General features: G+C 35.9%; 2 protein-coding genes across 4 annotated transcripts in view; one reads left to right on the top strand and one right to left on the bottom strand.

Annotated features, from left to right (window-relative positions):
* S1P (membrane-bound transcription factor site-1 protease) overlaps nucleotides 1-8,893 on the top strand; it is a 680,544-nt gene extending 671,651 nt beyond the window's left edge. Inside the window, exons 28-29 of one of the 3 annotated variants that reach the window (XM_090381734.1) lie at nucleotides 7,556-7,664; nucleotides 8,114-8,893. In XM_090381734.1, coding sequence (XP_090237860.1) covers nucleotides 7,556-7,664; nucleotides 8,114-8,824 — 820 coding nt within the window. In that variant the 3' untranslated portion in view covers nucleotides 8,825-8,893. Of the gene's footprint in view, nucleotides 1-7,555; nucleotides 7,729-8,113 lie in introns of those variants that run through there. The other 2 variants (XM_090381736.1, XM_090381735.1) reach the window with 2 other exon arrangements.
* A 12,260-nt stretch (nucleotides 8,894-21,153) lies between these two features.
* LOC150080881 (uncharacterized) overlaps nucleotides 21,154-24,340 on the bottom strand; it is a 597,772-nt gene continuing 594,585 nt past the window's right edge. The window contains exon 26 of the mRNA XM_090381140.1: nucleotides 21,154-21,377. Within this exon, the coding sequence (XP_090237266.1) occupies nucleotides 21,307-21,377 (71 nt within the window). The 3' untranslated portion in view covers nucleotides 21,154-21,306. The remainder of the gene's footprint in view (nucleotides 21,378-24,340) is intronic.

Below are 24,340 nucleotides of genomic sequence, written 5' to 3'. Positions count from 1 at the left end.
TTTTAAGTGCTAAGTTTGTATAAATTTTGTCACTTGGCAGTGCATCACTTTCAAATTTGAAATTTTTTGTGGACAAGTTTCCAGTACTTCTTGGTGTCATTAACATTAAAGAAATAGATGAAGTAATAGATGTATTGCAACATCAGGTCTGTCTGCTTCGTTGCAAAAACCTACTAGATACTATTATGATAGAAGAATTAATGTATTGTGGTCCTTGGCCAAGGAACTGACAAGTGCACATGGAAGTACAAAATATAACAAATTACTTCAAGTCATTCTTGGAATTTTAATAATTCCTCATAGCAATGCTGAGTGTCAGAGTATTTAACTATTAAATACTCTCTGACACTCACCTCTCTTTTTTGGTGAAGCTTTGAAAATACTCTTGATAGCCAAGTGTGAACAGTGCTGTTGTTATAAACAAAACTTCAACTAAGCATTTCTGAAGGGATACAAAGTTTGCAACAGTATCTTTCTCAAAGCACTCAATCAGTTGATGTCTAACAGACATTCCAAAGAGAAATCCACAGACAAAACTTCTAGGTAAGAGTTAGAACGCGTACTATACTAGTAAACCACTCTATGACTGTATTTTGTCAGTGGAATTTTATTTCTACCAAAACAGCAAGTTTTTCATACAAAAATATACTTCTTTTTTTCTCGCTTGTTTACCCTTGGCTGATTTACAGATTTTTGAATTTCAAAAGTTAGCTATGCAGATTGCTTATGCTTAGTATCATTACTTAAGTGTTTAAATTAACTTTTGTTCCCTTATAGCAATGCTGAGTGATAATTGTTATCAGGATCCTTACCCACACCAGACATACCCTGGTCCCATTCCACAGTGTATTCCCAGTTTCTCTGACAATTGAATCATCCAAAATTAAAACTTCTTGTTAGACCAGTGGCTTCAGTCTCTAGTATTCTCTTCTCTGCAAGTTCCACCATTGGGTTTGAATACCTGTTTCCAATTTATTTTTTCCAAGGCTAATTTAACCTTTTCTTTGGGCAATCTATCTCACCCAAATCTATCCCAATAAAACCCTGAGTTTGCACTTCATCTCCTCACTCTCCCTGCACCTAAGACACAAATCAATCATCTGTGGCAATATTGCAACCCAGAGATAGCTTTCCAGAGCCATAGTATTCATGCCAGATATAGTTTTACTAAATTACTAATAATTATACTGAATTATTAATTAAAAATTACAAGTTGCAATATACTCATAAAGCACCTTCTACCTGCAGTAAACCTAACCTCACATTAGAGAGTATATAGAAGGACAAACATCCACAAATAATATAGTTCCTACGTAACATAACTTCATGTTGGTTTCAAATACACTTTTGTATTACTTTTTACTAACAATTAAGAAAATTTGCAAGTGAATGTATTTAATAGCTTTTATACACATCATAGAGTTTTTTTTTTTTTTTTTAAGTAAGAGTACCATCAGTTAGTATTAGTATTAGTAATGGCCGCATGGTGCAAGAAAGCCTATGGCTTATGCTGCACCAGCCAAAAAAAAAAAAAAAAACCAGAATAAAACAATGATAAAAAAAGAAAATTATACCTATCATCCTATGCGCTTCCCTGACCCGAAGGTACTATCCAGCTGACCTTTGAATTTCCCCAAACTGTCAGCCATGTAGGCAACTTATTCCAGTAATTTATAACTCGCTGGCTAAAATAAAACTTCATGCAGTCCAATCTAAACATTTCCCCCGTAACTTGAATGTCCCCCTAGTTCTAGCATCATTTATAATCTTGAAAATTTCGTCCTCATTCATTTTACTGATGCCTCTCTGAGCCTTAAACACCTCAATCAAATCTCCTCTAAGGTGTTTAGTTTCCAAACTCTGCAACCCACATATTCGAAGTCTTTCTTCATAAGGACGCCCTTTTGCTGATCTCACCAGGCGAGTTACCCGTCTTTGCACCCTTTCAAGAAGCTCGATGTCTTTCTTTAGGTGGGGTCTCCATACTTGAACACAGTATTCCAAGTGTGGTCTAACAAAAGCCTTATATAATGGGATTTTTATGTCCCTATCTCTACTTGCAAAAGTTTGATAGATCATCGATAGGACACCATGGGCCTTCCTTGCAATCTGTTTACGATGCTCAGGGAATTTCATGCCTGACCGTATCGTAACACCCAAGTCCCTTTCCTTCAGTACTGGGTTTAGTTGAACTCCACCAAGTGAATAAGTTATTTTGGGATTACTGTTTCCCAGGTGTAATACCTTACACTTTGTTGGATTAAAGCATAGCTGCCATTTTTCTGACCATTCCTGAAGTCTATCTAGGTCTCTCTGAAGAAGCTCAGCTTGACAGTGATCATTAACTACTCTACCAATTTTCACATCATCTGTAAATTTAGACGTCACGCCCTCTATCCCTTCATCGATGTCGTTTATGAAAATTAAAAACAACAGTGGTCCTAATACTGATCCTTGGGGAACCTCACTTCTTACATCAACCCAATCTGAGGAATAGCCATTTATCACAACCCTCTGCCTCCTGCCCTGAAGCCATCCTATTATCCATCTAAGGATTTTCCCAGTGATTCCAACCTGTTCCAGCTTATAAAGCAACCGCTCATGTGGGACTGAGTCAAAAGCTTTGCTGAAATCTAAATAAACAATGTCGAAATTATTCCCTAAATCCAGCTCGTGTTCTAAATTAATGGCAATCTTTCTACAGGAACCTTCCCCAAATGACCTTTGGAGCAACTCTACCTCGATAAATCTGCCCTTGAATGGGAGTCCAGCTGTTTCATGCAAAATATGCAAAGGCAATAGACTTCATGAATTTTGCATATGCACTATAACAAGTATGTGGTGCGTTGCACTTTCATGTGCAATCATATTACCAAATTATCATATTTCCAAAACCTGAACACATGATGTTCTCCTGTGGATAGCAGTTCTTAAGTTCTTATAGTGAGCAGGTGGGGGGGATTTACAGGGAATATGGATTAACCTATTCACATGCTATTTGGTACGATGTCTCCAGAATATTCTAAATATGTTCTGAAATTTTGAACAGGAGCAAAGTTAGCGTTCCAAATTAACAACAATGTTTATGTAGAATCCCATCGCGACCTTGGGGTAACAGAACCGCGATAAATCTGGCCTCGTATACAGTTATTTCCAGTCAGCGCTGAACATATTCACGCCATCGTACAATCCAATGTCGAAATCTAGTTTGGTACTGTAAAATAACGTCTATTTAATTTACAGGGTATTAACGTTTAGGCTATGGGTCAAAACAGATAAACTATGGTCGCGGGCCGCGTGGATTGTCGCGGCAAGCAGGTTGCAGGTCTAGTTCCTTACCACCAATTATGCATTTTTTGAAATAGAATTTGATTTTTTTGTTATCTACCTTTGTATTTATAATTTTTTTTTTCACATTTAATAATTAAATACGAAAATCTACCAATTATTACAAAATACTAATAATCCTATTATATGGTTATAATAATATTGCTAAATTCTGAGGAAGATACATAAACACACGCACGCAATACAGAAAAATTGAATAATATTAAAAACGGATATTTCAAAAGTCAAGGTAAAGCTATATTTTGTGTCACGCTAGTTTTAAACTCGGGACGCATAACACATGGCCGTGGTCCGGGGATTGAACTCCCCCCTCCTTCCCCCGGCTCTAAGTGACGATGAATCCAGTTAATGCACACCTTGCAAAATCCTAAATTATGATAATTTTGATTACAGATAAATCATTTTCATATTTCATCTGTGGAACAGTCTTCCTGATCGCTATACATGTATTTACAAGAAACATGTTTTATCCATTTATTTATCAATGAAATAGAGACCTTTTCAGGTTGCTGTTTGTCATCGATACTTGTTTTTCCCTGATTCTATTTCGTTATACATCATCGGACACTGTTGACACCAACTGTCTCTTTGTGATACACAATTGACAGACTGTTACAGACGTCAACAAAGCCCCCCCCCCCCTCGTGGAAAGACTGCTTGCTCTAAAAAAAACCCATAAATAATAATAATATAAAATGATATAATATAAAAATTACAAGTTGCAATATACTCATAAAACACCTTCTACCTGCAGTAAACCTAACCTCACATTGGAGAGTATATGGAAGGACAAACATCCACAAATAATATAGTTTCTACGTAACATAACTTCATGTTGGTTTCAAATACACTTTTGTATTACTTTTTACTAACAATTAAGAAAATTTGCAAGTGAATGTATTTAATAGCTTTTATACACATCATAGAGTTTTTTTTTTTTTAAGTAAGAGTACCATCAGTTATATCGACAGCATCTCTCTCTCTCTCTCTCTCTCTCTCTCTCTCTCTCTCTCTCTCTCTCTCTCTCTGTGTTACCAGCATTTTTTTCACCTTGTCAGTTAACAGCTTTTAACTGCAATTTAAAATAATAAAATATTTATACTCTGGAGGGTAACATACAGCAGAAAGTGTCATTTCAGAATCTTGGAAGAAGTAGCTAATACTAGAACCAATCAATTCACACAATCATTATTATAGACACTTATGTATTCTGAAGATTGCAGCATGGATGAGTTCTGTGAACCTCCAATGTCAGTTTAAGTTTTCTGAAAGTATATGTAACAAGATGGAATAGCCTACTTTACAGTTTTTTTTTTTTTTAATAACACGGTGTCACCAGTTGAAAACTTCCACTACTCATTGTAATTTAACACTAACTACTTTATGTTAATGGTTCAAAGTACTAATAAACTACAGTTTGAACCAATCTCTAAGCCCTCATGGGTAGCACAGCTGGTAGAATTACCACCCTCCCCACACTGGGTGAAAAAAACCAAAGTTCAAGTCCGGTTGATAATGTTAGGAATTTTTATGGGCTGTTTTCACAATGTGGCTGAGTTAGCCAATCTCAGGTGAGAGTAGCATGGGTTTTCATCCAGCAAACAGAAAATCAGCTACTTTTAAAATCAAAAATGCTGAAATATCACCAAAATTACACAGTCATTTTTCACTAGGATGGTTTAGACTGCAGACTGATTGTATGACATATGATTCTACATATACAAAATGTGGGGAGCAGAAATGAGTTAACAGCATGTATTGGTCAGACTGCCCTAAGTATATTTATATTTTTAAACTAAATATACTTGTGCCGGATAAATATTTTAAAAATTCTTTTTGTATATTAATGATGTAATAGTTCCTTTTTTTTTAGTTTTTCATTATGCGAATTTTATTCTTCAAATAAGAGGGGGGGGGGGGATTTACATGACATGGTATATGTACCCAAATAAACAGCTTAATTGAAATAAGTCATAAACCATGTGAAAGTAATAGTGCTGGAACTCCAGCATGTTATGTAGCATTTCACTAGCAAAGGAAGTACAGATTGATGTAAATTGAGCTGTACTTACTTTGCTAGTGAGCGAGCAAGAAGACCAGGACTGTAGTTGCTTTGTTATTGTATATATCTCATTTTCAGAATACACTATTATTATTAAATTATTGACTCACCTGTTTGCTGTAAAAATAAGCTAGCCCAACTAAATCAAATTTTTTTTTTAATGGTCCTAATTATAAAGAGGTTCCCCCCTTATAATTAGGAATTCTGCATAAAATTTACCTCCATTACTGGTTATGCTCTGAATTGGGTTTTTTTTTTTTTTTTTTATTACTGGATTTGCAGACAGGTGATCACGAAAATAAAAAAAAAATTTTGAAAAATTGTACAGATATACCGAATAAGACAAATCAGTACTAAATACATATTCAGACTGAAGATCTACACAAGAGCTTCAATCCAGCAGTTCCAAATGGACTCTGTATTTTCTCATGTGAAAATCTTAGCTTTCACATAATGGCCTTTCCATATTGTTATTACATGTTCATATAATCAGTAGCTTTTAATTTTTTGTGTAAGAGCAGTTTAGTGAATTCCAAAATTATTACAGTAGAACCTGGATAAGTTTTCCAAGGGACTAGAGGTTTAGAGCTTCTTAGAAGGGAAAATGACAAAGGGTGTGAAAAACATAAAAAAACATAAGGGTGTGAAATATTAACTACACAAATAAAAAGGAAATACACATATACATAAGTTATAGATGATTTTTGAGTACTATTTTAGAATTTATAAATATTTTACTCTGCCTATGGGAAACATTTTTAAACTGAGGATTTCTAATTGCTTAACATTCTGTTCATTAAACTCATTACCAAGTTGGAAGAATGAGCTCCTTTGGAGTTTCAACATACCTTAAAACAGGGGTGGCGAACCCATGGCATGCATACAAATTTTTTTGGCACACGGAATTCAGAGCATCCCAAAAAATTTCAAACGTCATGCAGTGATTTGTTTGAAGTCAGAGTGGTGAGATGTACTGATGAAATGTGAAATGAAATTAAGAAAAAAATTCATATATCCCACACATTTATTCAGAACACAAGTTATTGGTAAAATTATGTGAGATATATTTATTATCCACATTCAGTATTTAGTGTGGCCTCCATTGTCAATTACGGTTTGTATGTGGCGTGGACATTAGAGATTCTTCTTCATTAATTCCCATAAATTCTCATGAATATTTTAATTGCTATTTGCCCTTTACAGATTGCTTAGCATGTCAGTTCAAATAAAGAAGGGAGTAGCAAAGATTTGGTATGATTAAGGATAATAAAGCATTATGCATTTTGTGTTCTGGGAACGTGAGAGTAGTTTTTTTTAAAAGATTTAGCCAATTTTGGTATGCACCCTTAAAAAGATTTGCCATCCTTGCCTTAAAAGATCACAATTACAATAAGACAGAGCAAGATTCCACTAAGTAATTCAAAACTGTTCACAACCATCAGAACTTAACACTTAACGTGGTCTACGTCTCCAATTATGGATATCGATGAAAACAATATGTCACTTCCATTATATCAAAATGTTTATATTAAAAATGTTTTTCGCTGAAAGCCTCAGATTATGGAAAATTCACTCACCAAAGTAGGTGAAATGGCATCGTTTCTGTTATATCTCATATTGTGAAGGCCTTCACAAAGGATTGCCCTGATATCGCACTATCTCAAATAAGCAACGCTTAACCAATGGATTCTCGGCACGGATACCACCACCCCCAACAATGCCATTTCACCTACTTCGGTGAGTAATTTACTACAAACTAAAATGATGCTTGGCACGAACTTGTTTGATTACCAAATGTTTATATTGTTTAATATTTTTTAATATTAAAAATAAAGAATTTGTATATTTAAAAAAACTTAAGTGGGGAAATGTCATTATAATAATACACTGTGTATTCTTTATCACGAACATTTTATGCAGGAAAGCGTTTTACCCGGGAAACTTCTTACGCGGGAAAATAATACATCACAATATATAGAATTGAAATTGGGACTTAAGAAACCAAACCTAGTACAGAGGAAAACTTCCTATGCAGGAATTTCTTAACCGGGTTCTACTGTAATTATTATTTATATGTGTTCTCCATTTATATGAATATTTAGTATACAAGTTTTTCAAATTAATTTACTGACATCTTTTTTACAGCAATCTCTACAAGTCTCAGAAGTTACTGTCAGTGGATGCACCGTTCCCTTTTAATCCTGCAGCTGTTAACCCCATGGTTGTGAAGATGCCGTGGGATACCCCTCAAACTGTGAGCATCTCCTCTTCTGAACTGCACTCCCACTCTTTTCATTTTCTTGCTGTAGTAGGAATGGTTGTGGTTGGGTTAATTGTCTTTAGTCAGTGGCTTCATCTACGTAGGCGCCCTCGCCGCAGAAAAATTCGGCCCCGAAGACCTCCCCATTCTGCACATATATCACCAGGAAAAGTCCCTGTTGTTTGATAATTAATGGATTTCTTACAAGTTAAATTATATACAGGAATATTTTTCTTAAAGCATTTTGTAGATCACCAGTATATAACATGAAATAACTAACAGTATTTTTTATCTAAAATGTAGTAAATAACTAACACGCAGAAGTTTATAAGCAGGAGTTGTGAATGCTACTGATGGTGGTGGTGGTGGGGATAACTGAAGCTTGATTTCTAACAGTCTAGTAGTATTCTGTATCAACTGTGGTATCACCTTTGTTTGCACAGGTTCGTGGACTTCAGTCTTCTCAACTGAAAACAGCAGAAGCCAGCATTAAAGAAGTTTGTCACCTATTAGGGAAATGTCATCGATTTCCAGTGTATGAAACTTGGGAAGTTCAATGTCATATTGAAGTTCACCAGCAAGCTGAAGAAGAAGAAGAGGATCATGCTGATCAAGATCCTGATGCTCATGAGAAAAACTTTATTGACACACAGTTTTGTGAATTAACAAAAGATGATATTAGCTCACATGCACATAAAAGTGATTGCACAGTTAGGTATGAAGATACGTGGCATAGAATGAAGCCTTATAGATTTCATAGGATTTCAAATGACTACATATATAGAGATGCCGATCTAAATTTAGGTAAGGATGAGACTCTTTGGGTATATGGAGAAGTACCAAATAATGTGATAGATTTGCATAGTCAATCTTGTACAGTAAAGACAGAGGAAAAAAGTTATTCTGCTTTCAATGATATTGATTGTACATCACAAAATCATGACTTTTCCATTATGGATTCTGTTAATAAGATAAACATCAAGACTAAAATCAGCAGCTCATTTTTGTATTCCCATCATATTACAGATTCATTACCCTCATTTGATGATCCATTAGCAGTAACAAATGTTGAAATACATGAAGTTCATATTGAAGTTCACGTTGAGAAGGAAGACTTGAATTTTCACCATGGGAGTTCACCTAGTGAACTATAAACTTTTGTTTTCAACAAACTGCCTTATCTATTGTTATTGGACAAAGACCACTTGCTGTTTCATAGTGATCATTTGGAATACATTAATATATTTAATTTTTTTTACTTGTTTATGTGTGCACCTCTTAAGAAAGTCAATGCTAGTCTTGAAAAAATCATTTCAATTCTTGTAATGTTGGTGTAATTGAACACAAACAGTTAAAGAATATACTTTTGTGCAGATATGAATCAGGAACAAATTTTTACAAGTGCGATGTTCTTAGTAATGTTTTCCTAAACCTACTTATTTTGTACAGCGTTTATAACTATTAAAATAAATCTTTTTATGATATATCTTTGTATTATTCATATTTAAGATAAATTATTTTGCATGAATTGCAGTTTTCTCTCTGAAATTTTACTATTCCACATACGAAATTTGTAGAGACATACATCAAGGACTATTAATTGCAACAAGATAAACAGTTTTTTATATATCAGTATATATTGGTTAGACATCAGAAGAAATTTGATTGTCCTCTGCTAGTTTGTGAAGAAAGTTAAACCAAATCTAAACCATTTATCTACTGGAATCATCTCAGCCTTGCCATTTGCTTCTGATTTATTGCTGAGATCACTTTTCTCAGTACTTAATTTTCCCATTCTCACATTCATTTATAATACTAATAATATTCTTTCACTGAGTATCCTATGACTTTAAAACCCACTAAGTTTTCATATAATATTGATTTTTATATGTGCCTTTCCCTGCTTAAATACATCATTCTGTTACAGTGCATGTCTCTTATTGAAATCATAGGTAATGTTGTTACTTTTATGAAGTTCTGATCAGACATATATAAATAAGTAGGTATATAAATATCAGTGTAAATACATAGTTTACCCATAAGCTTCACTACATACATAGTATAATGGCATCATTTAGATTTTATCTCATATTGTGGCTACCTTCACAACAAGATACCAGGTATTGCACTACTTCAAATAAATAACGCTTCTCTAATTGAGGAGACTACTGTTATTTATTCTCAGTGGGTGCCACCCAGATGCATTTCGGAGCTTGTTGGCTCACTCATCAGTGGGCGTGCAGGTACCCTGGTAATGCAGACATGCCATCACGGTTGCAAAGTTAATTCCACAATATGAGAGAAGCCAAATGGTGAAGATAACGATAATATTTTGAAGATTCCGAAACACATCTGGGTGGTGGTGGTGCCCACTGAGAATAAATAACAGTAGTCTCATCTACTAGAGAAGCGTTATTTATTTGAAGTAGTGCAATATCTGGTATCTCGCTGTGAAGGTAGCCACAATATGAGATAAAATCTAAACTATGGTGTATTTACACCAATATTATATAGTTAATTTCAACCCATAACGTATTATGGCTTCAGCATTTAGTCTTCAAAATAAATAAATAGGAAAAAACGCCATTTAACACACCTTGGTTGATGTTATCACTTTTTCGGTTTATGCATGTGTACCACTCATTATTGATGATAATACTAGAAAGAAGATCAGTTGTGTAAGGAGTAAAAACTGGACACTTGATAATTAGCAACATGTCATATTTTCAGATGAATTACACTAGCCAACATGATTTTTACCTCCAAGAATTTAAATGCTGTTTTTAACCAATTTTTATGCGTGGATTTTGAAAATCACCATGATAGTTTCACATCACATCACAGTTATTAAATATACAAAAATATTCCAATTTCACATAATCTAGCCAGTAATGTATGACACTGATTTATTTTCACAGATATAAGCTAATTCTCTTAATTTAACAATTTAATTTAATTTAAATTAAATTACTTAACTTAATTTAATTCTCTTAATTTCAATTCTGGTCTCTGTTTTCTTGTGATAAACATAATCGGACTTCTACCTATGGTTCTTAGGTACAAATTGCGATGTAACAATTTATGATTTGAAGAGCATAGCATTTAGTGTTTTTGGTGAGGAGCACTTAGCATTTTTGGTGAGGATTTTTGTAGGCTGTGCCAAAATTAACTGATCATGGCATTTCTTAGGGTTATAAATCTATCCTCCAAACATATAATAGAACATATATATTTTTTTTTTACACTTGTATTACAACTTGAATTATACATATATATCCCTTTGTTTTGACATTAAACATTGGTACATCTTTTGATGTAAATGTGATAGAGACTTTTTATGGTGATTTTCGGAATCGGCATGTTTATTTCCTCCAGAATCACATATTTTCATTTTGGAGGTATGACAAAAAAAAATTTTTTGTTGGCTAGTGTTATCATTCACACTTTTTTCAACATCAAGGAGAGTTTATATTTGGCAAATGTCAAAGGAAGCTCATCATCCTAACTCTTGTGCCAACCATCAAACATGGAGAAGGATCAAGAATGGTTTGGGTAGCAATATCGTGGTAGCTTTAGGTTGTATCATCACCGTGAATGGCCAAATTACTGCCACTGATTACCTCGATATGCTGAGTGACTAGGTTCACCCCATGGTGCAAACATTGTTTTCCACAAATGATGCTATGTTTCAAGATGATAACGCTCAAATACACACAACCAGATGTGTCCAATCTCGGTTTGAGGAACATAAAACTGAGGGTAAGCACTTTCCATATCCCCCACAATTACCAGACTTGAACATTAGAAGCACTGTGGGCATATTTGGAGAGGAGAGTGAGAAGCATATTTCTCCACCTTCAATACTCAAGAAGCTTGAAATGTTCCTCCATGAAGAATGGTCCAATATTCCTCTTAAGACAGTTCAAGGTTCATTGTGAATCTATTACACAAACTGTTTTAAAACTAAAGAGTGGCCCAACACCATATTAATGCATACCTGAAACTTTTATCATGAGTCTTTCCCTTATTTTGCCCACCCCTTTATGTTTTACAGCTCTCCTCTTACAACACCCAAGAACATTTATGAATTTTTCCATTAATTTGCTTGGGTGGTGTATGATTTTAGAAGAAAACTTGAAAGTATCTTAGTTAATTTTTTTCACAAAGCAACTTAACTCAATTTGTTTGAAGAGAATAAAACACTCAAAATCTATATTGCTATTATTATGCTTATTTGAAAACTGTAAATATGTACATAATAGAGTCAAATATTTTGTGGCATTTTCTTATCAACTTCTTTGCAATATCACCGTCACAAAAGATCACTTTGGTCACAAAATGTTTGACTCCATTATGTACATATTTCCAATTTTGAAATAAACATAATAATAACAATGTAGGTTTTGAGTGCTTTATTATCTTCCAACAAACAGTTTACCTATGCATCAATGCCACTCAAGAAATACCTTCAAACTCAGATCAAACTCAGCTTCTTTTACCATCTAACTAACTTAATTAGTTGGTTTTAAAAAGAAACCCATGTTCATACCTCTTTTTAGTTATCTTATTCTTTTTGGTTTTTATATATTTGTTTCATATTTTTAAATTTTAGTGCATACTATTCCTAGGCAACTTACCAGAGCAAGTTTAGTTTTTAAACTTTTTTTTTCCCCCTTTAGTAAGTAAAAAATTTAACAATGGTTTAATTAATGAATGGGGGGGGGGAAAAAGTCCCATTCAAGCACAAATATTTTTCCAAAAATGAATATCAAACACATCATGAATGCGCATCCAAAGAAATCTGCTTGTTAAACTGTGGCACTACTTCTGGTTCATTATATTAGAATTGATGATTGAACTTCAATATTTTATCAGGCTGTATTGTGCTTTAACCCCTTCCCGGAACATTTTTTTCCTGAAAATGTGCCGTAACGGATCAACTTTTTTTATTTTACAGATTAAAAGTATACATCATGCTAATACTCATTGTATAGTTTTTTATAAATTTTTTAGTAGAAAATATATGATATATGGAGTAATTACCACATTTGGGCTATCCCGAATTATCTTGTGTATGCCAAAAGGTATGCAAATTATACAGATTTTCTAAAATAAATTAGCTCTTGAGCTAAAAGAAAGGAACAGAAAACACTCTTCACTACTCATTATATAAATAAATTTAAAAAATCAAGTGGAACGCACAAGCAGTATCCTCCCACCACAAGTGATAATCGTGAACTAACTACATTCTGACACACGGCTGCCACAAGTAGATAGTTGAGGTAAGCATCGCTTATGGGCGGTAGTTCAAGAGGGTGCCGAAATATTTTTCGATGTTGTTTTCTAATTGGTTAATGCTTTTCAGTATTCAGCATTTAGGACAGCACATTTTATTTTGCTTACTGGTGGCATAGAAATGCATGCTACTGTTCTAACATTGCTGTACAATAAGTAAATATAAGTAAAATGAAAGCCAGTTGTCTGCTGCCAGCCATAAGAAAATCCCGAGAAATCTCGAGATTTATCTGGCCAAATTAGCCAGATAAATGCCCAAGAAAATACGTTTCAATCGTAAATTTGGAGGTATTATTGTTTGCTTCAGGTATTATTGTATCCCAAGATATTTCGTTTAGTTCCAAATAACTTTTAAAACTAAAAATGAGATATCTCGGGATAATCCATGAAGGGGTTAAAACCCTTTTTTAATTTGGAACTTCCAGATCTGGTTTTGAATTTTCAGCAGATATATATAATCAAAGAAATGACCTTGTGAAAATCCAGAAAATGAGAGGTATTAGAACCTATAGTACTTAATACCACTCATGGGCTGAAGGTTTAGAAGTTGAAAGAAGATACTTATTGATATTAAACTTGAATTTCTGTCGATTGTAATTTTCAGGAAATACGTATGAAGAAAGGTTGTTACAGAAAACAGAAGTTGAATGAATAAATGAAGAAGAATAAAAGTTGGTGCGTGAGTTTGAAGTTGGATAATAAAAAAATGTTGACTAGTTGTGGCTCATGTTCGGACTGCTTTGGAAGAGAGAGAGCAGGAATTATAGAAGCCAATTCAGAAGAATGGTGCACATGGCTTGCAGCAGAAGCAGAAAGTCTATGAGACAGAGAGTGGAGATACTTTTTTGTTACAAATGACTCATTAATTAGCCTAACTGCCCTCTATTGAGTGGAATCCATCAGCCAGAGAGAGAGAGAGAGAGAGAGAGGGGGGGGGTTTATGGGCACCCAGATGTGAGAACAATATTCCATGGTAGGGCATATTTCACAGAATGAACAGCTGTTTGGAAGAAAAGTAATGCTGAGAAAACCCAGTTTTTTAGATTCAGAGGAAGCAATATTTGTAATGTCAAAAGACCTTTATAAAAAACACAATCAAAAGCCTTTGAAATGTCAAGGGCAACTGCTTGAGTTTCACCAAACTTTTCCATTGAATTTGGCCATAGATGGGTAACATAAGCCGTTATATCACCAGTAGAACGATACTGGTGGAATCCATACTGGCAGTGACTGATCAGACGGAAGGTTTCTAGATAGTTTAAGAGTTGGCAGTTAATAGAGTTCCATTACTTTAGAAAGAGTAAAAGTGAATGCAATGGGACGATAATTGGATTGGATTGGAGGAGCCATCCTTATTAGGAACTGGCTGGATATGAGCAAATTTCTAAGCAGAAAGGAAAACACCTTTGGAATAAGAAAGAGGAAAAAGGTGACACAGACAGGAGTAAGTTCAGGAGCACAGGTTTTGAGAAAAAGTGGAGAAATACCATCAGGACGTGGAGCTTTCTGAGCATCAAAATTGTGCAAATTCCTACTGACAGAAGACCATAGGAAGCAGTGAATGGAGTCTACTGGGAATGTTAGGAGGTAGGTGATCTCCCAAGTTCATCAGTATGTGAGTTAGGGGGGGAAAAAAGGATGCTAAAAGATCAGCTTTATCTTTGACTGATATGGCAATAGAGCCATCCAGTTTTGACAGAGGTGGAAATATAGATGGTGTAAAGTTGTGGCCAATAGCCTTGGTAAGAGACTAGAATTTTGGACAAGAAGCGAGTTTTCTACTCTTGTTCAAATTCTAGTTTGGACTGATGATTAATTGCTTTACGGTTGTTGCGAGCTTTGGTGTAAGCAGAAAATGAAACTGGAGATTTCGATACAAGCCAATTGCGATGTGCAATTCCTATCTTGAACAGCCTTAGCAATGATGTCCATTTCCACTTACAGTCTGCCAAACCCCGTGTATTTTTTCTAACAGAATCTTAGTTATCGGTTGATTCAACCACTGCTCGTCTGTTGCCAAATTATTTGCTGTGTGATTCCTTTCGCCTCAAAGGGTGGTACTTGTGCATATGTCCGTTTTGATCTTCTCTGACTTAAAATCTCTCTACCTCATTCTTTCAAATTCATCTGTTGTCTCTACCATTCTCCCAATTCCACTAATCACTTGGAACTCTCTGACTTCCTCTCTATGAAATTTGACTTTCTCCAGTCCAACTTTCTTAACAGTGAGGTAATTTTACTTAGTGATTTTTTTAATGTTCACAACTCCAGCCTTCCGTTTTCTATTTACACAGACCCAGCTGGTCGTGATGCTGAGGCTTTTGCAATTACTAATGACCTCGCACAGATTGTTCATTTACCTACCAGAATAACAGACAATCCTAAACATACAGTCAACACGCTTGATCTTTTTCTCACAAGCAACCTTTCCAAGTACACGGTCAAAGTGAGGTGGTCCTTTAGACACCTCAGATCACAACTTGGTGATTGTCTCTTCTCCAACGGAGCCTTTATCTCATGGCTATTCCCAACTTCGTGTTGTTTGGCATTACAAGAATGCAAAATGGGATGATGTGCGAGATTTCTTTTCCTTGGTCAGATTACTGTTTCAAAACTTCTGATGTCGTTTGCCCAGATCATGTCAGTGAAATTATTCTTGTACAAATGGAATCCTGTATTCCACATTCCACCTTAAAATCTTGTCCTTTATCTAAACTTTGGTTTTCTAATAAATGTGCTAAAGCTGTTCAAGAGAAGAATATTGCATATCATAACAATTGTAAAGCAATTATTAATCAGTCCAAACCAGATTTGAACAGGCTAAGAGAAGAAAACTTGCTTCTTGCCCTAATGCTAGCCGAACATTCTGGTCTCTTGCCAAAGCTATTGGCAGCAACTTTTGCCCACCTCTGTCAAAACCAGATGGTTGTATTGTCACTTCAGCTAAGGATAAAGCTGACCTGGTAGCATCCCATTTTTCTTCAAACTCATGCATTAATAATCTTGGAAAAGCACCTCCCACTATTCCCAGCACACTCCATTCAATGGCTCCTGTGGTTTTCCGTCAAAAGGATGTCAGAAGGATTTTGATGAATCTTGATGCTAAGAAAGCTCCAGGTCATGATGGTATTTCTCCACTTGTTCTCAAAACCTGTGCTCCTAAATTTACTTGAGTTCTTTGCTGCCTTTTTTTCACTTTCTTATTCCAAAAGGTGTTTTTCCTTCTGCTTGGAAATTTGTTCATATCCAGCCAGTTCATAAAAAAGGTGACAAATCCCTCCCATCGAATTATCGTCCCATTGCAGTTATTTCTACTCTTTCTAAAGTAATGGAGAAATCAATTAACTGCAAACTATAAAACTATCTAGAAACCTTCTGTCTGATCAACGATTGCCAATATGAATTCTGTCAGTGTCGATCCACTAGTGATATTCTGGCTTATGTTACCCATTTATGGACGAATTCAATGGAAAAGTTCGGTGATGCACAAGCAATTGCTCTTGACATCTCAAAGGCTTTCACCCATGTTTGTCATAAAGGCCTAAACAAGCTTCCATCTTATGGTTTGCCAACTGTTTTTTGTAATTGGTTATCCAGTTTTTTCTCTGACCGCTCACTGAGGGTGATGGTAGATGGCTCTCTATGTCTTCTAACTTCTCCACTAATGTTTGTGTCCCCCAAGGTTCAGTTCTTTCCCCCACTCTTTTCCTCTTGTATTTTAATGACCTTCTTCCATTGACCGGAAATCCTATCCATAGTTTTGCTGATGATAGCATATTGCATTCCACTTTCCAGTCTGAGAGACCTTGCCCCTTGCCTGCTCAATCAGCTTCAACTTCTCAAATATCCACTACCAGTTCTTTAAATGCCGATCTTTTGGTAATTCTCCAGTGGGGCAAAGACAACTTAGTTGATTTCAATCCTTCTGAAATTCAGTCCTGTCTTATACCTTGCAAAAAGGATCCTTCTGCTCCTGTGCTTATCTTTGGTGACACTCCGATTTCTAGGCAAGATGATATGTCTCTTTTGGGAATTATCCTGACTTCTAATCTCTCTCTTGACACAAGCACATTACAAATATTGCGGCGCCTCTGTAGCCAGGTGGGAAGGAGCAGTTAAGTTAATTAATGACTCATCTCTAACAAAGTCTCACCACTCTCTGTCTCAAAGACATGCTGTTTCTGCCGCATGCCTTTTCTACGGATACTTCCATGGGCACTGTTCTTCTGAATTGGTTTCTATAATTTCCACTCTCTTTCAAAACAGTCTGAACACCTGCTGCCTCCTGCCAACATCGATTTGTTGTCCAACTTGAAACTCACAGAACCAACTTTCTTCTTCCTCATTTATTCATTCAACTGCCGTTTTCTGGAATAACCTTCCTTCATATGTATTTCCTGAAAATTACAGTCTACAGAAGTGAAAGTCTAATGTCGACAAATATCTTCTCAACCTCCAACCCATGCACGGTACGAAGTACTATAGTATAGATTTTAAAAAATCTCGTGTTTGGGGTTTTCATTAAAAAAAAAAATATATATATATATATATTTTTTTTTTTTTTTTTTTTTTTTTTTTGGAAAACCAAGGTTTAGATAAAGGACAAGTTTTTAAGGTGGAGTGTGGAATAAAGGATTTCACTGATACGACCCGAGCATACATTGACATCAGAATATTTGAACAGTAATCCAACAATGGAAAATAAAAGAAATCTTCCCATTTTGCATTCTTGTAATGCCAAACAACATGAGGTTGAGAATTGTTACAAGAGAAAGGCTCCATTGGAGAAGAGACCATCCCCAAGTTATGATCTGAGGTGCCTAGAAGACCACTCACCTTCACAGTGTATTTGAAGGGTTGTTTGTATGAAAAAGATCAAGCATGTTGGCTATTCGGTTAGGATTGTCTGGTATTCTGGTAGGTAAATGAACAATCTGTGCAAGGTCATTAGTAATTGCAAAAACCTCAGCATCTCGACCAGCTACGTCTGTTTGACTAGAAAATGAAAGCCAGCTGGAGTTGTGAACATTAAAAAAATCACCAAGGAAAATTACTTCACTGTTAAGAAAGTTGGACTGGAGGAAGTCAAAGACTTCCAAGTGATTAGTGGGGTTGGGAGAACGATAGAGGCAACAGATGAATTTTACAGAATGTGGTAGAGAGATTTTAAGCCAAAGATAGAAAAGAAAAGATTTCAAATTACCAGGTCTCTGTCAGGGAGTATCAGAACGGACATATGCACACATACTAACTTTTAAGTCAAAGGAATTATAGAGAAAATAATTCAGACAACTGAGATGAACAGTGGTTGAATAAACCAATAACTGGGATTCTGTCAGAAAGAGTACATGGGGTTTGGCAGACTGTAAGTGAAAATGGATATATTGAGATTAGAACTGACACCATCATTATCTGTTAAATGAATGTGGAGGTGTTTGGGAGGTTTACACCTTTTTGCAGATAAGTTTGGTGTATGAATTTGACAATTTATGATGTATTCGGTAGTATGTAAAGGTGGGGAGGACATGCTGTATGAAGTTATGAAATTTTTGGATATGACATACACACAGAATATACCCATCTCCTTGACATAGTGTGGCCTCAGAAATGCCTCCGAATACATGCTCCTCAGACTCCCTCCAATCACCATCTGGCAGAGAAGTCTGATTTCTCAATCAGACTTCTCTGCCAGATGGTGATTGGAGGACTGGCTTGCGAACACTGTTATGTCGCCTCCTATTAGAAAAGGGATGACAATGAAGAAAAAGTGCACAGTGGCATACCCAAATATACCATCTGCAATTTGGCCCCACCTCACAGTGAAGTACTACCTATTCCTGAACCACCTGACTGTTTTTCTGTACACTCTGATGAACATCAACTTGATATACATGAAGCAGTACAGCAGCTGTCTACATCAAGGGATTCACCATTTTGTCCAAACCTTTATCCTTCTGAACCACATAGCATCACAAAATGAGCTTAATGACCTCATCAGGGATCTCAAACTGCTGAAGAATAAGGCAGAGCTTTTGGCCTCAAGGCAACAACAGTGGAATCTTCAAAATCATTCTGTGAAAGTAACAACATTTCGTACTCGAAATAAAGACTGATAAATTCTATCAAACAGAAGATGAACTCACTGTTTGTAAGGATGTTTATGGTCTAATGGCAGCAATGAACATGGGGCACATTCCTGAAGAATGGCGACTATTTATAGATGCTTCTAAGTTTAGCCTTAAAGATGTGTTATTACATAATGGAAATATGCTGCCATCAATACCTCTTGCATATGCCATCCACAAAAAAAAGAAACATACGCAAACGTGGAGAACATCCTCTTAGGTGGCAGATATGTGGAGATTTAAAGGTAATTGCCATTTTATTAAGACTACAAAAGACTTTATTAAGACTAAGTATCCTACTCTGTGAGAGGAATAGTTGTGCCAAGGAGATAAGTTGCACTCAAGAAGAGGAGTTGGCCTCAACAAAAATCATTAACACTTGGAATGAAGCACACAGCAATTTGAACCCCTGGAAGATCTAAATAAAGTTTTGCTTCCACCATTCCACATCAAACTGCAACTCATGAAAAATTTCATGGAGGTGAACAGGCCTGCATTCACACTACAAGAGAAATTCCCAAGACTTAGTATAGAGAAGATTAAGGCAGGTGTTTTCACTAGTCCACAAATAAGGCAACTTTTCAAAGACGAACAGTTCGAATGTGTCCTTAGTACTAGCGAGAAATCAACATGGAAAGCCATTCAAAATGTTTCAACTGGTTTTCTAGGAAATGTTAAAGCTGGCAACTATAGGCAGCTTGTGGAAGATCTCATTACTTCTTATGAAAAAATGAGGTTCAACATGTCGTTGAAGATGCATTTCTTGCACTCACACCTGGATTTCTTCCTGCTAAACTGGTGTCATCAGTGCTTCAATGAAGAAATTGCAGCAACGGAACAAAGATACAAAAGCAAATGTAGTGCCACCATGTTAAGCAATTATTGTTGGATGGTGAAAAGGGATGCTCCCAAATCTGAATACAAGCGAAAGGCGAAAAGGTCCCATGTTTGATACAGGTACGTTTATAGCTACATGTTATTGCCATGTAAATAAAAAAAAAAAAAAAAAAAATTAAGCACAATTTCTGTTTAGCATCCCAAAATCTATAAAGTAAGCTTACTTTCATGCCTGTAACATGATATGACCCAAAATTTGTTGTTCAGTTTTATTTGCCACCATGGTTCCTCCTTGTTGTCATCTGCACTGATAACTTTATATTTACCCATATCGTAACCTCCAAATCCTTTTCATCCTCTACTTTTTAATTGAACCTCTCCAAGTTTATAAATTATTTTGGAGTTTGTTATTTGCCATTTATAAAACCATTCATTTTGCAGATTTGAAATATAGCTGCCACTTACCTCACTATCCCTAAAGCTTGTACAAGTCAGCCTGAATAAATGCTGCCTGGTGCTGATCATTTATCACCATTCTAATCTTAAGACTGTGAAGGCAATGTTTCACTATGTATTTGAAAATACAGAAAATTGAGGGTTGTGTTACATAGAAATCAAATATCATGAAGCACCTACCTAAAAATTGTTTTTGTAATACATTTCAACATTTATTGCTATTTCAAATGTGTGCTGTCACTGAAATTTTGGTTGGATTAAATATCCAAATGTTGCACTTCTGCTATTGGTATAGATTGTTGTTGTTTGGTTTTTAGGAGCATTAGCAACTAAGGTCATATTGTCCCGGGGATATGCAGTGGTCATTCCCTAACCTTTCCACATCCTCCGTATTTGGTGGTTACAGGCTCGAACCCCAGTCTAATCAAGAAGCGTGTGTTACCACTGCTGCTCCTGCCCACCTGGCTACGGAGACGCCTTGGTATACATTGTAAGCAATATATGCCATTTTTACGGCTAAACAAACTTGTATGCACTATTGTGTCAGCATTGCTACAAGTAGGAAACTCTTGCTAATGAGAGTTAAGAAAGAGGTCAACATTTACTGAATTAACTTCTATTTGTAAAATAGAATTAATCTATTCTCATCTGTCATATGTCTTATGGTTTAATAAAATGAATTTAGTTTCTAATATAAAATATTTGTATTACCCATCATGATTCTTTCTGAAAGAATTTTCAGTAATAAACATTTTATTTATTCTACATAAATTTAACACCATGTACAAAATCAACCTTGCTGTACATTTTTGTCATCCATCCGATTGTTATTCAGATGTCATTCAATGTTTGATCACTGGAAAATGGATATGTGAAAACAGCATATGCTTCAATGTACACATCGTATCTTTTTTCTCTTTCATTCATGTTGACATAGTTGCTAATGCCAGGTCTTCTGCTGTTAAATCCAATCCACTTTTTAGGGTACGCCGTACTGCAAGATAAAGGAAAATAATTATATAAATAACATTCACTTGTGTGTAAACATGCACAGCCTGTGTACAGACAGTAGAAATTTCAACTAATAGTTAAAAGGAAAATTTTACACATTAATCATAAACTAGAGGTTGTTCAGAAATCTTTCCATTTTGAGAATTACCTTCCATTCACTGCCATCCTATTGTATATGTACATATAATGTAAATAAATTAAAGTAATTAAAAATTGAACCAAAATATTCATAACCTTGTTTAAAATAATTCCAAGATCTTGTGTGAAAACCTTGGAATTATTTTCAAGGTCTTCACAGAAGTTTCCAAACTTCCAGTTTATGAATAAACTAACCTAATAACATTGATATTAACGAGAGATTTAAATTATCTTGAAGTTCTTCCATGACATACCTCTTGCTAATAGTGTTATTAGTTTTAGTGTATTCATAAGGCAGGCATTAGTTAAGCTCCTGAAATTCGAAAAAAGCGAGATTTCGAAGCTAATCAATACTTACGAGTCCGTAGAAATACCGTTCGTGAATTCCCGCGATTTTTACACGATAGCATAAGATTAGTGTAGTATACTGCATAATATAATATTGTCAATTAATCAGTAAATCTATTAATCTTGATAAACTTTATTGTCAATTAAATTGTATTTTTAACTCTATAAATATATATAACGACTTAATCGTAACAAATAATTAATACATAACTATAGTGGTACACGTGATACGGAAGTTGTATAAAGGGAACACTAGATACCGAAAAAAAAAAAAAAAAAAAAAAAATATATATATATATATATATATAACATAACTGTTTTGGGATATAACTTAAGGATTTAATTTTTGTTTTAAATTTTATTGAATTAAATTGGAATCATGACTCTGACCAGAGCAGCAAAGCAAAAGGCTCAAGCTAATGGGAGTGCTGTGGTTCAGGGGAGAACTGAGGGGGGCAGTTGCCCTCTGAATCACAGTCTATTAAAATGCACTGTTTGCTTGATGTTTGCGGAGCAGTCGGGTACGGGACATGATACTACCAAGGGGGATGTCTTTGTGTGTGCACGATGTAAGGAGTGCAAGGAAATCAGGCGACAACTCAGCGTTGTTATGGGCCTTTATGAGACCTTGAAGGACAGGGTGGATGCCCTCGAAGGAAATAAATTGAGGGGCCCATCAAGCTCTCAGCTGCCCACATCAACGCCAGAGCTTGCACTTGGTCATCAGGCAACACAGGGGCAGCCCCCTAGGCAGAATGCGCTGGTCCCACAGGAACTAGTAGTTATTGGTGACTCTATTGTCAGGGAAACGGGGAACATACTTTGTAAAAAGGATAGGTGGAATAGGACCAGGGTATGTCTGCCAGGGGCAAAGGTTGATGACGTTGTAGAGCGGATATCATCTTTTAAGGGCACAAAGGGTGATATAGTTGTACACGTTGGCACTAATGATATTAAGAGTAGGAGACCGGCGGAATTACTTAGCAAGTACAGGTCACTGTTGAAAAAAAGCCGTGAATTAGGGTTGAACTTGAAAGTGTCTGCAATTCTGCCCAGACACGATAGGAGGGAGTATATGATGAGAGCCTTGTCGATCAATTCGGCCCTGGAGGGATTGTGCAAGGCTCAAGGGGTAGAATTTTTTTCAGCCTGGACTGTACTTGTTAACAGGAGAGATTGCTTCTACAGGGATGGGATACACTTAAATAGAAAGGGTGCAAGAATTTTTGCTGATGCTGTCGAGGCAGTGTTAGGTGGGTCGGAAAACTGCTAGCTTGGGGGGATACAAAGACAAATAGATTAACAGTAGCCACTGGCAGAGGTGGAAGTGATTCTTGCACTGCTTCTATTCAAATGAGCAGAAGTCTGAAAAACAAGATGCAGGATATTTCAGAGACTGCTGGTAGTCATTGCGTTACAAGTAAACACATGGGTTGTGTTAGGGTAGCTAAGAATAGAAACAGGTGCATGTATACCTGCGTGTACACCAATGCTAGGAGTTTGGTAAATAAATTTGATGAATTTGAGGTATTGCTCAAAACATCAAAGGCAGATATTGTTGGGATATCAGAGACGTGGTGTCACACAGATATAAGTAATGCGGAACTGGAATTTGCGGAATACAATGTATATAGAAAGGATAGACAGGACAGGAGGGGAGGAGGGGTTATGCTATTAATTAAGAAACACATAAAGTCAAAGGAAGTGAAGCCAGTTGACATCGATGGACAGGGCAGTGTCGAGTCAGTTTGGTGTGACATAAGCATAGGGAAATCAAAATTGAGAGTAGGAGTGTGCTATAGGCCTAATGACTCTGATGAGTATAATAATATATTGTACAGGGAAATAGAGTGGGCCAGTAAATCAGAGAGTCTTATAATGGGGGATTTTAATTTCCCAGATATTGACTGGAATTTGTGGGTTGGTCACTCGCACACTAGCAAGGCTTTTGTGGATTTATTGGATGATTGTTTTCTACATCAGCATGTTCGTGAGGCAACAAGAGGGAGCAATACTCTTGATCTGATTATCAGTAGTGATTCTTCATGCATTAAGAACCTGCAGATAAATGAACCACTAGGTGGCAGTGATCACAGTGTGTTGAAGTGGGATTTACTCAAGGAGGTAACTACCATCAGAGGTAAAGGGAAGGGTTTTTGTTTTCGTAAAGGCGACTATGATGGTCTGAGACAGTATTTAAATTCTATACAGTGGGACCAACTGATGATGTTACCAACAGCAAACTCAAAATGGGAAGCATTCAAGGAACTAATCTTGGTGGCTACCAGGCTTTACATACCAACTAAGAAATATTGTTCAAGGTTTAGGCCTAAATGGTTGTCAGATGGACTAATGAGACATGTGGCAGAGAAGAAAAATGCATGGGATACATACAAATTAATGGGTGACATGGAAGCCTATGATAGATATAAGTTGGTCTGTAACCAAGTCACAAAGGAG

The sequence above is a fragment of the Mastigoproctus giganteus genome, chromosome 9 (genome assembly GCF_048544385.1).
Source record: "Mastigoproctus giganteus isolate SK-2022 chromosome 9, ASM4854438v1, whole genome shotgun sequence".
Taxonomy (NCBI): Eukaryota; Metazoa; Arthropoda; class Arachnida; order Uropygi; family Thelyphonidae; genus Mastigoproctus; species Mastigoproctus giganteus.
This window is presented reverse-complemented; position numbering and strand designations above follow the sequence as displayed.